This window comes from Monodelphis domestica, chromosome 3, assembly GCF_027887165.1.
Source record: "Monodelphis domestica isolate mMonDom1 chromosome 3, mMonDom1.pri, whole genome shotgun sequence".
NCBI lineage: Eukaryota > Metazoa > Chordata > Mammalia > Didelphimorphia > Didelphidae > Monodelphis > Monodelphis domestica.
The window spans coordinates 119,962,312-119,977,264 of record NC_077229.1 but is presented as its reverse complement, the minus strand read 5'-3'; the positions used below and the strand labels follow the sequence as shown (position 1 = coordinate 119,977,264).

At 34.6% G+C, this 14,953-nt stretch overlaps 1 protein-coding gene across 1 annotated transcript in view; it reads left to right on the top strand.

Moving 5' to 3' along the window:
• The window catches only part of KHDRBS3 (KH RNA binding domain containing, signal transduction associated 3), a 244,355-nt gene that overhangs the window by 187,440 nt on the left and 41,962 nt on the right, over positions 1 to 14,953 (top strand). The window contains exon 6 of the mRNA XM_001370743.5: positions 8,564 to 8,753. Coding sequence (XP_001370780.1) covers positions 8,564 to 8,753 — 190 coding nt within the window. The remainder of the gene's footprint in view (positions 1 to 8,563; positions 8,754 to 14,953) is intronic.

Below are 14,953 nucleotides of genomic sequence, written 5' to 3'. Positions count from 1 at the left end.
TTTGTTAGTATCCACAGACTATTTAAAAAACTTAGTTTAGTGTTGTTTTAATTGATAAATTTTTTTCTCATTTCTGTTCTTCTGGTACCATATTGATTTGACTCTTTAACCAGGGGTCCCCAAACTTTTTACACGGGCGGGGGGGGGGGCAGTTCACTGTCCCTCATACTGTTGGAGGGCCAGAGTATAAAAAACTAACCCTAACCAGGCAGCAGTATACACAGTAAGGCATCCCCTCCTCCAGATGGCCCCTCACCATGCTGATGTCTTCCATTGTGCAGCCACATAATCCTTTGCACAGCACCTCATTCTAAGGCACCAAGCAAAGGATTATGTCACTAGAAGTAGTACTGTACATGACGGATGTGGCGGTTTGCAGTGCCACCAGATACAGTGCTCCTCTCACTGACCACCAATGAAAGAGGTGCCCCTTCTGGAAGTGCATTGGGGGACAGATACATGACTTCAGGGGTCCGCATGTGGCCCACAGGCCCTAGTTTGGAGACCCCTGCTTTAGCTAGTCAAATAATTCCTTAATTTTTCTCCCCATTGGAGAAACAAATTAGCCTTCCATTTTACTTGAATTTCATTTTACTGTCTGCTTTTATTTAGAGCAAAAATTTAAAGATCATTTCAATTGATTTCTCTCATAATATGTTCACTCATTGGTTATTAGACAGATAATACTTTTTAATAATACCAAACACCAAACTAATAGTTATTTTGTTGCTTAGTTGTTTTGGTTGTATTTGACTTTTTATGCCCCATTTGGGATTTTCTTGGAAAAGTTACTGGAGTGGTCTTTGACTTCTATTCATATTACAGATGAGAAAACTGAAGCCAGCATGGTTAGGTGACATCTCTGTGGTCCCAAAGCTAGTAAATTTGTGAAGCTAGATTTGAACGCAGAAAGAAGAGTCATCCTTTTACATGGCACTCTCTCCACTTCATCACACTATACTATATATTATAGAATATGAAGTTATATGTATATTATACCATTATTTGAAAAAGCTTTCGGAGGCAGTGATCTGTTCTTGCCTCCTCCCCACTACTGCCCCCATCACCAAAAGTATACGTGATCCTTGGAAAATTTTAAATAACTTCTAGAAACTCTCGATTACGTTTTCTTATAAAAACTTTGTAGTTGACTATAGTTTTTAAATTAAAGGACAGGGGTTAGTAAAGAATGAATGATTTACGAGTGTCTTATAGTTTTCCAGATAAAAACTTTTCAACAGTTATAGACTGCTATTCATTCGTTGTATTAGAATTAGAATTTTCCTCCTTTGGATACATCTGCCTTGAGAAATTGTGGTAGTCATGATGCTACTGGTTGGTATGGAATTCACTGGGTCTTTGGTTCTTACTTTTCGTTTTACTCATATTTCTTAAGGAATCTCATTTAATCCTCACAACAACTCTGTGAGGTAGGTTTTATTGTTATCTTATATCTCATATCTCATAGTTGAGGATATTTTGGTCCGATGATTTTCCAAGGGTCACATGGTAAGTATCAGAGTCTGGGTTTGATCTCATCATCCTGGACTCTTGGCCCCCAACAGTCTATCCACTGAGCCATCTAACACCTGAAGTGTGAAAATATATGCCTCATAGAAAATGCCTTATGAATACATACACACCACACACATAAGAAATTGATTGATTTGGCATAAGTTCATAGGATTTAGAATTTAATGGAATCATATACCTTCATTTTTTTACGTGAGGAAACTGAAGCCAAAGAGCTGAAGTGTATTGTACAAAGTAATACAGGTATTAAGTAAGAAAACTGGCCCCATTTTCTTTGACTCTGAAAGCAATGTCCTTTTTTCCTTTTTTACACTTCCTTTTCCCTGTATACTACCACTTTGGAAATGTATGAGTGTGTAGAATTGGAGAGTCATAATTTTAGTCTTTTAATTAGTTTTGTTTTTAATTTATTATTGCTGAGGGTATTTAATCTCAAAAATTACCTTAAGGGCCATACTAAAAATCTCAAACTCAAGAATAGTATTTAAATAGAATGCATAATAAAGGCAATATAGAAAAGTAAAAAATGAAATAATTTCATATTTGTAAATTCATTTTTTTTTCCTTTTTCAAAGACTTGGGGTTTTTAAATCTAGCAGGGAAGTATCTTATGTCAAAACAGAGCTGAGATTTTAGTAGACCCATTATGTCTACATTGATATATGGCAACAAAAAATATTAATTCAGTCTTAAATTTCACTATAAGGCAATGTCCAGAATGAGAAAGTGATAATCCCAATGAATTTAGCCGTTGGCATACCACATCTAAAATGCTGTTCTGGTCTGGATATCATAATTTAGAAAGGACATTGACAAAGTAAAAAAATCTACAAAAGATGCAGATGCATGTTCTCATGTCTTCTTCATCACTAAGCTTAGTCATTCAAAGTACACAATGTTTAATTTTATTCATTGTATATAAAGTTTTCCTAGTTATGTTTACTTTATTCTTCATTAGCTCTTTGTCATGCTTGTGAATTTTTCAAATCTATTTCATGGGCTAATACATATATCTCAATCCGTTTAGCTATTCCCTAGTCACTACTTGGTTTTCCCTTCTTTTCTCTCAGAAGCATTACTTTGGTTAGTTTGTGATATAGTGAGACCAGTTTGTATTTAGTCTCCATGGGATACCTGCCTAAAAGATAGAATCTTGACCTCAAAGGATAGAGGCTTATGATTCTTGGTGGTGGTGGTGATGAAAGTATTTTCATGATAGCACAAATTAGGAGAACTTCACATTCATTAAATATTTAGAAACATTATAACAAATTATTTTTAGAAATTAAATACTTTTGTACTCACAAAAGTAAAATAAGTTGATCCAAAAACATCTAATACATTGCTCCATACACTAAGGGTTTTCAAAAATGACTTGTTGACTATTGAACAACTGAAATATTTTGTGCATTGTAAAGCCCTTAGTTTCTGATGTCCAGCAGAGTGTTTTATTCAGTACACCATGAAGACTCCTTTGCACTTGAACATTTTTTTTTGTAGCAATAGTATGATAATGAGAAAGGAATAGCTTAAAACCTATTTGGCACAGCAGTAACACACTCTTGCTATACCTCAAGTGTTCATCTCAAACAAATCCCAGCTGAATCCCAGCTGTTTCTGGGTAAGCCAAAGGAAATAATGTTCAGGAGGTAATTTAGTCACATAATTGAGCAGTCAGTCAGTAACTGCTTTTATACCACTTAGTAGACTATTAGAGGATATATGCTGTTTTCATTTTTAAAAAAAGTAGAACTTCGTGATTGCATAAACTTAATTATTTAGCTCCAGTGTCCATTTGGAACAAATGTTTTAAGAGTATGAACTTGTGAACCACTTCCCTATATAGTCATAAATCTAGAGTTATAGTTTAAAATGTTCTCTTATTAAGGAGAATGTTTTCTTTCATGTTACATTAAAGCTCTTAATACATTGGCTCTTTCCTATCTTTCCAGTCTTTTTATGCCTTAATCTGCTCCAAGTATTCAGTAATCTAATGACTTTGACCTCCTTACTGTTCCTCTCCCAACTCCATATATTTCATTGGCTTTCCCTTTTGCCTGAAATTATCTCCCTCCTCTTCTCTGCCTCTTGACCTCCTTACTTTCCTTTAGGTCCTAGCTCAAATTTCACTTTCTCTAAAAAAGCCTTTCCAATCCTCTTTGATGCTAGTGCCTTTTAAGATGATCTCCAACACACCTTGTATATTTGTACATAAGTTTTTGCTGTCCTACAAAACTATTAGCTCCTTGAGAGCAGTGACTATTTGTTTGTTTTTCACTTTATTTGTATTTAGCACTTAACACAGTGCTTGGCACATAGTATAAACTTAATGTTTATTGACTTGATTTAACATTCATCCATTTCTGTTTATGATATTTATAGTTCTCTATCATTTTTTTTTTGTGAGATCAAAGTAAGGGGACTGCCAGATATGATGATTAGTTTAAAGGTGAAAATACTTTTAATATGTTGATTTTTGAAAATTTATTTTTCTTATCCACAAACATTTCCACTAGCTTTTAAGTTTATGTATGTATTCCTGAAACTATCCTCTTTCATATATATTCAGAAAAAAGATTGAAACTAACTTCCCAGTGCTAACAAATGTAAATGTTTACTTCAATATAATTAATTTAGAAAAAAAAATACTTTCCTAAAATTCAACCTTTACATCTTTTCTAATCTTTCATGAGTGTGAAGATAATCTTCCTAATTCAGAGGTCTGATCAAGTCACTCCTCTACAAGCATATTTAGTAGCTCTATTCATTTTCTATAGTATGAAATGCTTAACGCTCAGGACCAGTATGAATATAACTATAGAGCCTAGTTTAAAAAATTAAAGACAATGCATCTTGATAATAAATGTATCAATACAACCTAAATAAATTCATAGATTTCATGACATACATTCATAGACAAACATTTCACACTAAATTTCCCAGGAAGTTTGCAGCTAGATAAGATAATATAATTATCTTGGAAATAAAACATCTGCATTCCCAAAGTAAAAAAAACGAAGAGCAAAATAGCATTTCTAGCCATAAGATTATACTTTCAAAGTAAATAAAATGTATATTTTTACTTGTTCAAAAATAAATATGTCAGTGAAACAAAGCATTTTAAAAAATCAAAACCAATCATCTGATGTTCAGTAAACCCCAGAAATAACTTACATGAGGAATCCTCTCCTTCTGAACAACTCTGGGAAAACTGGAATACAGTTTGGCAGAACTTGTGTTAATAACCATATCCTTCAACATGTACCATATAACAAGACGTATGATTTGAATAATAAAGGCAAAATAAGTTTATTTTGTAATTATAAGTTAACCAGATTGCTCACCTTTCATAATTAAAAGTAAAGGACCAATTTTTTTTTTTTAATCCTTACCTTCCCTCTTGGAGTCAATACACTGTGTATTCTGGAGTCAATAGTGTGTATTGGCTCCAGGGCAGAAGAGTGGTAAGGGCTTGGCAATACGGGTTAAGTGACTTGCCCAGGGTCACACAGCTGGGAAGTGTCTGAGATCAGGACCTCCCATCTCTAGACCTGGCTCTGAGTCACCCAACTGCCCCCTAAAGGACCAATTCTTAACAGATCAAGTGATAGGACTTGTCAAAAAAGTTGAAATAAATAATTCTATTTGTATGCAATCTAATTGCTTTTGCATAAGTAAAATTAACTAAGATTAAGATATGGTCAATTTCAAAGGAACAACAAAACCCTTCACATTCTTTATGACTGTCAAAAATTTCATATCCAAGATATAAGGAAATAACAAAAATATATAAGGCCAGATCGCCATTCCCAAACCCAAAAAGTCATAGAGTACTTGAACAATCTTATCTCAAAAGAGTTGGAAAATATTAACAACTAAATAAAAGATTGCTCCAGACATTAATAACAAGAGAAATGCAAATCTAATTCATTAAGGATTCACTTTGTAAATATTAAATAAGAAAAAAGATGGCAAAAGATGGGAATAATCAATATTACAGTGGTTATGGTAAGATTAAACATGCTTAATATGCCATTGGTGAGGCTATGAAGTGGTACAATTATTCTGTAAAGCAATTTTAAGTTATGCTAAGAAAGTGACTAAAATGTCCATTCTTTTAGGCCAGAAATTTGGTTGCAAGGCACATACCCAAGGAGGTCAGTGACAAAGAATGGGGAAGACTAGACTTGAAAATTTTAGTTCCAGAATTTTCCTTCCCATTTGTCATTATTACTTATTGGAATTGGCTTTCAACCAGTTCTTATATCACATAAGTATACTATTATTGGAGATTATATATATATATATACATATATATATATATATTATATATGTGTCCATATATCCATCTTTCCCCTAAAGAATAATTTTTCTACTTTCCAAGTCTCTCACATATAATATTCCCCTTCTTTTCCTATTCCCTAGCAACTCATACTTTTTCCCAAGAACTCCTACAGTAGTTTCTACTCAAAGGACTCATTTTGGCAATTAATTTCACCATGGTTTTCATGGTTACTTAGCTATTTCATATATCTGTACTTTTTTAATATTAAATTTCAAACTCCTTAAAGAGGCATATTTACCTGTTCATAGGATGATGTTCCCATAGAGTAAGGGATGGAAATAACCTTGAAAGTCTTATATTCCTGCTGCTTTATTATAGTTTAATAAACAAAGACTGAAAATGAGTAAGTGATTGATTATCCTAAGACCACATAGCAGAGGTGGGATTTGAATCCAGGTTATCCCATTTCAAATCAGGCTCTTTCTCTCATGCCATGTTGCTTTTGGAAAAGAAATTTAAGAAAAAATAAAATTTTAGAAAATATAAGTTTTTTGAGGATAAAAACTATTTTATTGTTCCCCCCATCCTTGCTTATTTATGCTTATTGATTTGAAAAAAAGGAAAAAGACATTTTCAGACCAATTCCATAGGAACAGTGTGATTAATGTATAATGAACAAACATTTTTGCATCAGAGTTTTGTTACTCTCTGATGAACCTTTGTCAAATTAACAGTGCTATTAGAAAATTAAAAATAAAATGGGAAAAGCAACAGAATTGGACCAGGTGTGTGTGTGGGGGAAGTCCTTGCTAGATAAAACACAGTGTCTGAGATCAGGACCTCCCATCTCTAGACCTGGCTCTGAGTCACCCAACTGCCCCCTAAAGGACCAATTCTTAACAGATCAAGTGATAGGACTTGTCAAAAAAGTTGAAATAAATAATTCTATTTGTATGCAATCTAATTGCTTTTGCATAAGTAAAATTAACTAAGATTAAGATATGGTCAATTTCAAAGGAACAACAAAACCCTTCACATTCTTTATGACTGTCAAAAATTTCATATCCAAGATATAAGGAAATAACAAAAATATATAAGGCCAGATCGCCATTCCCAAACCCAAAAAGTCATAGAGTACTTGAACAATCTTATCTCAAAAGAGTTGGAAAATATTAACAACTAAATAAAAGTGTGTGTGTGGGGGAAGTCCTTGCTAGATAAAACACAGTTGTGAAGATTATATAACAAGTATGTGGGGGGAAATTCTCAGACTAATTTAGTACTATAAAAAAATCAAACAAGTAAATGTTTTAAAAACTACTGATCCATGTGCCTGCTTTCTTTTTTTTTGGAATTCATTAAAATATACATCTAGGGCATTCTTTATTAGGGAATTAACATGGGATTAGGTAGGTTTTCATATACAGTATTCTACAGTGGATCACATCTTTACTGTTAATCCGCCATATAGAGTATAGAAGATTGCACTACACTTATTAGTTGTTGGTTATGAAAAAATATTTTGTTTTGTAGAAAATGCTTTGCTGCCTTAAAAGCCTTATACCAAAAAAGGTGACTTCCATTCATACATCAAAACATTCAAGTTTTTTTAGAAAATATAATAAAATATAGTGATCTTCTAACTACAAATATCAAGCAAAGGCTTGCCAGTGATGTGTTTGTGGTAATGAAGGAGATAGAGCAGAGTACAACTTTTGTTCAGTGCATAACGAGGTCCTTCATATTTTTCTATTTGGAAATGAGATTTTCCTGGTTCTGCCAAATGATGCATAAGGAATCCATAAGCTACTCAAAAAAGAATGATGAAGAAGACGAAAAATGTCTGTACTCAGATTGTTATATGCAGTTGAATAAATGACCTATGGAACTGGCCTTTGTAGGACAGACAGTATGGATTGATGATGAATTGGACCTAGAATTAAACTGGAGGAGACATACTGGATTGTCTTCAGGAAAATACAAGTCTCTTTTAAAGATCCAAAACTCATTCTGAAATAAAGGCTGATAGTTAATATCAATATTCTACCAGTTATGTTTTTTTTTACTCTGAATCTTGAAACAAAGCAGTCTTCAAAGAATTAAACACGAGTGTCAGTGGAAAAGAATATGTAGTGCAAAGTGTATATAAGCAAGCTTAAAATATTAAAAATGAAGAACTTCATAAATAGAGCAAAAGTAAAAGTTAACCACATTGATGTATGGTAATATGGTGAGAGCAAAGGATGGCATGTGTAAAACCCCAAAGCTTCACTGGTAATATCATAATTTCAGAAGAAAGCAAAGAAGTTCTCTTACTATATTGTTGCAAGAATCTCCTGTGGTGAACTCATGAGAAGAAATGGACAAGAGGTATAGAGGAAAAGCAACCATGGAAGGGTAGGGTAGCAAACTATATAATTATAGGCAACATGCACATTGATTAAATGAGATATTTGAGTATTGCATAATTAGATTAGTTTGCTTAGTTATACTTCTGCTTAATTGAACTCTCACTAAGTGCCAAGTACAATTATATGCACATGCAGGATATCAATAAATAATTGTTGAATGAATAAATGACTTAAATCTTAATTGCTTTTTGGTAGAGAGAAACAATTGTTTCTCAAAAATTGATTATCAGTGTGTATGTATTTTTATTTTATCAAAAATTAGGGAAAATAAAATTTATACATGCTAGAATTCAAAGTTATGAGAATTAAATTCAATTAATCATTTTGTTCACAGGGGAAGGGGAGGTGTTGCACCCCGGCCAGCAGGTGTACCAAGAGGTGCACCAGCCCCGAGAGGAGTACCTCCCAGTCGAGGCCCAGTCAGCCGTGGCAGAGGACTTCTTACCCCAAGAGCAAGAGGAGTCCCCCCAACAGGATACCGGCCTCCTCCCCCACCACCAACACAAGAGACATATGGAGAATATGTAAGTAAAATATTTATGTAACAAATTTCATAAAACAGAAATTTTGAGCTTCTATAAAATTGAGCCAATAAAAAAAAGAGGTCTATTATTTCCCCTTATCTTTTCTTTTATAATATTGCTTTTAAGGGTATATTACTTGTGTTGGAAATAAAGAATTGGGAATGATTGTTTCATGTATAATGAGAAGAGCATAGTATTAAGTATATTTTTGGTCTGCTGTGTTCCTGAGAATGGAGTAGAATTATGGAGATTTGATATGGGGGTACAGGTTTCCCTCTGGATACCCCAAACTCCAGAAGGGTTCTAGGTCAAAGGGACATAAGAAATTTCTTTCTAGGAGCATGCAGCCTCCTAGTTTGTACATTCCCCTAGATCTTAAACTAACACAGATATACACCTCCCAGTTCCACTCTGATAAGCATTGGGTGATACTAATCTTATCCATCAAATTCAAATGATCATCCCTTATACCCCCAACCTCAATGAGTTACCTCATTCATCATTCACCCCATTCTCCCCTCCTTATTCTATAACCCCTGTAGTAAAAGGGGCATAAGAAACCCAAACCCCATCTCCTCAGGGAGACAGTGTTTCACCTACAGTCTCCCAGCCTTTAAACATGGCTTCCAAATTAATACATTTATATTTTTATTTTTAAACCAGGTTTTTGAGGCTTGCATTCTTTGAAGGGTAACCTGTCCCAAACCTGGCATTTGGTCTAGGGATTTTATACCCCTTATGTCCCAGGGGTTACAAGATAAGAAAAGGGGGATGGGGTGAATCAGGAATGAGGTAATTCATTGAGTTGGGGGGATAAGGGATGATCTGTACAATTAGGTACCACAAGATGCTTATCAGAGTGGAACTGTGAGATGCATATCTATGTTAATTGAAGATCTAGGGGAAAGTTCCAGGTGAGGATATGTTCCTCTTAAGTAGCAGAAAGGAATTTCTTATGTCCTCTATGACCTAGAACACTTCTGGAGTTTGGAATGTCCAGAGGGAAACCCTAGGTCCTGTACCAGTGAGACCCCTTTTTGGCATATAATTTCTTTTGATGTTCTCATCTGCCCATGGTTTCAGATATAATCTTTATATAAATGATTCCCTGATCTAAATACCAAAACCTAACATCCCTGAATACCAAGTCAGCATTCTAGGTCTTTGCTATATATATCTTCATCTGGACATTCTTCTTATATACATCAAACGCAGGGGTTTCCCAGACTGAATCTGCCCCTTAATCCATTATTTCTCTTGAAGACATCATTGTCATCTGTTTTCAAAACTCAAAATCTCAATTATCTTCAACTCTTTTTTTTTCCTTAACCCTCTCCCATCCAGTCCATTTTGTTAATTTCTGTTTGTATTATCCCTGCTATAATCTATTAAATGGGTTTCCTTTTATACTGCCACATTCTCCATTCAACCACTGTGATATGGAAATTAATTTAAAAGACTGATATATAGTAATTGAAGGTCCCCAAGGAATTCAGCTATGTAATTCCTAAATGAAAACTCAAGTCAGCTGTCAACCTTTTTATGGTGTTTTAATTACAAACAGGAGGAAGAAAAGTATTAGAGGGAGAGAGAGAGAGAGAGAGAGGGAAAAGGGAGAGAAGGAAATAGGGCTTAAATACCCACTCTGCTTAGGCTGAGCCAAAGGCCCAAGGCCCTGGATAGCCAAGGCAAAGAAAAGAGATCAGACCCTATCACTCACGTGACCAAAATGGAGAAAACAGTCTGTGGGGTCCTCCACTCCAAATACCAGGCTCCAACAACCTCTCTCCCTCACAGGAAGTCACAAGAAATCCTGAGCTGTCCTCTACCTCACTTTCTATCACATGTGCCAATGGTGGCTGTAGCTTGACCTAGGACTGCCCAGAGGTCTGTCCTTTTTGCACATGTCTGTTGAAGGCCATATTCTCAAATAATTAAATCTTGAGTTTTGTTGCAGCCCTTCCTAATCTTGTTACCCTGAGTAGGGTGGAGATTGTAGTTTCCAAGACCTGATTCTGTTATTCCAAGTATCTCTATTGTTATTGATCAGGAAATAGCTAAATCCCATCTTCTAAAGAATGGTCTGAATAGGGTTGAGTAGTTTTGAAATTCACACCTCTCTTTATTTTTTACCTAATCCATTATAATTGCTCCCTGATGCATCTTTCTGCCTTCAATATCTCTTTGATTCATTCTCATAGTGTATGGATCTGACCATGGTGCTCCTTTATTTAAAAACCTAATTTCTGACTCTAATCTACCTTTGCAGCCTTTTATACTTTTCTCCAAATGATCTCCCCTCAAACATTCTACTGCCTTGGGAAACGATGCATTACTTGCTCTATAATCCAGGGGATTATCTGTATAGGACTTTAAGGTTTGCAGTGGTCTTTACATGTTTTCTCTTTTGATACTAACAATAGCCCTCTGTAGTAGGTGCTATTATTATCCCTGTTTTACAGGTGAGGAAACATGAACAGAGAGGTTAAATGACTTCATAGGTTCACACACCAAGTATCTAAGGAAGGATTTGAAATCAGATGAAGTCCTGTGTCCACTGAACCTTTTAGCCATATAACAGAACTTTGGGCTTTCACCCATACAGTATGCTTGCTCTACCTTTTCATCACCAGCTATCAGAAGTGCTTCTCTGTCTCTTAAGGCCCAGTTCAGGTTCCACCACTCAGTGAAACTTTCCCTTAAACCAGTAAGAGTCTACTCTGGGACTCAAATGATTCACTCTTTCACTTTGATTACCTATCTAATTGTACTAGCAGAAGTTTTATCTAAACTTTGTTTCTCCCACCTTTACCATAAGATTAGCAGATAAGGTATTATATGTTATTTTACTAAAATCTAGATATAGGCTCTGTGCAAGATCTCTAATAAACCAGTTTAGCAAACCCTATCCAAAAGCCTCTCATCTTATCTTGATAAAGTAGAGCTAGTTCTTCCTTTTTTATATGTCCATTAACCATTTCTTTTTTTTTTTAAACCCTTACCTTCCATCTTGGAGTCAATACTGTGTATTGGCTCCAAGGCAGAAGAGTGGTAAGGGCTAGGCAATGGGGGTCAAGTGACTTGCCCAGGGTCACACAGCTGGGAAGTGGCTGAGACCAGATTTGAACCTAGGACCTCCCATCTCTAGGGCTGGCTCTCAATCCACTGAGCTACCCAGCTGCCCCCACATTAACCATATCTTAGTAATATATTCTAGTTCACTTGTTCCTTTCTAATTTTAGTTTTGTACTTGTATGTGAAAATTATTTTAAAATTTTATGTAATCAAAATTGTCCATTTTATCTTTTATAACCTCCATTATTTGATCAACTCTTAATTTTTCCTCCTTCTAATTACATAATTTATAATGTGACCTGTTTAATCTAAGCCATACATTCATTTGGAGCTTATCTTGGTATAAATAATGAAATTTGTCTAAATTTAATTTCTGCCATACTATTGTTCACTTTTCTTAGCAATTTTAGTCAAATAATGGGTACTTCTCCCAGTTATTGTGGACTTTGGGTGTATGGAATACTAGACTGCTAGGTTTGTTTGCTTCTGTATATTGAGTACTTAATATGTTCCACTGATCAATCTTTCTACATTTATTATTTCCTTTGAGAGTCCTGACTTTTTTTGTGCCTCCAGATAAATTTATATTATTTTTTCTACTTCTATAAAATAATTCTTTGGTATTTTGATTGGTATGGCACTGAGTATGTTAATTTAGGTAGTATTGTACTTTTATTATATTGGCTCATCTTACACATAGCAATTGATATTTGTCATTATTTAGGTGTTTCTGAAAACAGTGTTTTTAGTAGTATTTGTAATGTGTAGAAATTGTGAGGGATTTTTATAAAAGGTTGGACTGGATTATTTAAGAATAGGGTCACCAGGAATTTAATTAATTCCAAGAAATTTAGTTTAACAACTTATTCATAAAATATAGAAAGAGTGAAAGTAAAAAAAAAAATTAGAAAGAGGATAGGATAAGATATATAGGCCACATACTAAGTATTTTGCTTCAGCCCTGGCTCAACCTAGACAGGTTCTTAGACAGTTCTTAGTCGGAGGGGCCTCAGCCTTGAGCCAAGCACCTGGAGATACAGGGAACCTCTCTCAAGAGGGTAGGTCTCTCCTGAGGCTAGTCCCTTCAGAAAATCCAGGAAAGGAGTCAGCCTTTTTCACTCACCACGTGTCAGTCCAAAGGGAAGCAGTCTGAGATCTCAAACCCAAGCTCCTCCAAAGCCAAGTCAAAGACCAGAGAAAGAAGAGAGCTCTCCCAGGAAGTTTCTTGGCATTTTTAAAGACCATTTCTTTTAGTCACTTCCTGTGACTTCCTTCATTTGACATATACCAATTACAGCTAAAGTTTTTGCTTAGGCCTGCCTAGGAGGCAGTCAGTCGATTCTGATTCATCATCCACTATCAGAGATGTGGATTAGGGTTACTCTGAGTTGGTTTATATGCTTTTGGTGATTAAGTCTAAAAATGGACAGGGGAGAGTTAATTTAATCTTCATATATTAATATGACAAGTGTCTCTGGTAAAGATCTCCTTTCATATGTATATGTGTGTAACATATGTATATAGAAACACAAATTGATTCAAATTTATTACTTTGAGCCATTCTTCACTTGTTAAAGGTTCGAAAGATTGAAATAGGCCATTTTCAAAAGAAGAAATCCATTCTGTCTATAACTATATATTTTTTAAAGTGCTCTAAACCACTAATACTTAGAGAAATAAAAATTAAAGCAAATCTAAATTTCAATCACACATATTAGAATGGCAAAGATAACGGAGAGAGATAGACAGATCCTGGGCAAGTCACTGAACCCCTATTGCCTAGCCCTTCCTAATACACAGAAGGTAAAGGTTTTAAGAAAAATAAAATGAAAGGAATTCATATATTTTAAAGTTGTATACATAACACTTTATAAACAAATACATTATATTTACTATGGTATAAAGAACTCTTAAATAAGTATAGTGTATGATTGAAAATTTTAACTTTTACAGTAGAAAAAGAATCTTATACTGACTACAATAAAATAAAAATAGATTTGGTAAAAGGAATTTGATGAAAGGATTTGAAGTTAATTGGAAACCAAATAATTTAATCCTAAATATCTGCCATCACATACTATTATGTCACAAGTCTGCACTTGCTTTTTGTCTTATGTGTATATGATATGCTATTACTGCCTCTTTGGATGGCAGATCAAAGAACAAATTCTGGAGGTAATAAATGTTCTCACAAAAGAAATTGAAAATAGTGACAATATGACAGAACTATTGGTCTGCAGTATAAAAATTAAAATTTCAATAATAGAAAATATATTTAAGGGATTTATTAAATGATCATTAGAAATCAAGGAATAAAGAGGATACAAAATTAAAACTGTGCCCATGGCTGCTTAGCCAATTCAAACACCCGCTTTGCCACCACCAAGCTCGGAACAGGAAGTATAGAGGCAGGACCTTCCAAGTCCCCACCTAATATCCACTGTCTACAAGAAGTATGTAATAATAGAAAGTTGGCGGGCTCTGGGAAATGTAGTTCTTTTAACAGCAGCAAAAGTATTTTTAAAAATTATACTTCTAAGCACTTTAATCAAGAGAGAAAATTAGAATAATTAACTTGGCATAAAACAAAAATTGGAAAAACAAATCAAAATGCCCACTTTAAAAACAAAACTGAAAAGTCAAATAAGAGATAAACCTGAAGTTTAAAAATTGAATTAAACACTAATAAAATACATCAAATTGACCATATTATCACAGAGTGAAGTCAGTTTCTCTCTGGCTGAGCTTCAAACTGAAGAGATTTTTAATGCCATTAAGTTCCTCACCATGGCAAAGAACATACTATTGATTTCATTTAATCAGAGATTTACAAGGCAGGGGTTCCACTGCTCATACAAAAGCTGACAAATATTCCAGGTTATATGGCAAGAGGAGGTAATCCCTTGGGAGATTAAGGATGCATCTATTATCACCTCTAAAGGAAAAGGAAATAGGTTTTACTGTAACAAGCATAGAGAACTCTAGAGAAAGCTCTCAGTCATTGCTGGAGAGATCATTTGCTAGAGTCCTCCTTAAATAGCTGATCCTTCACCTGAAAATGGCTCATTTACCTGAGAGCCACTGTGACTTCATAAAGGGCCAAGGAATAGTCAACATGTTTTTTT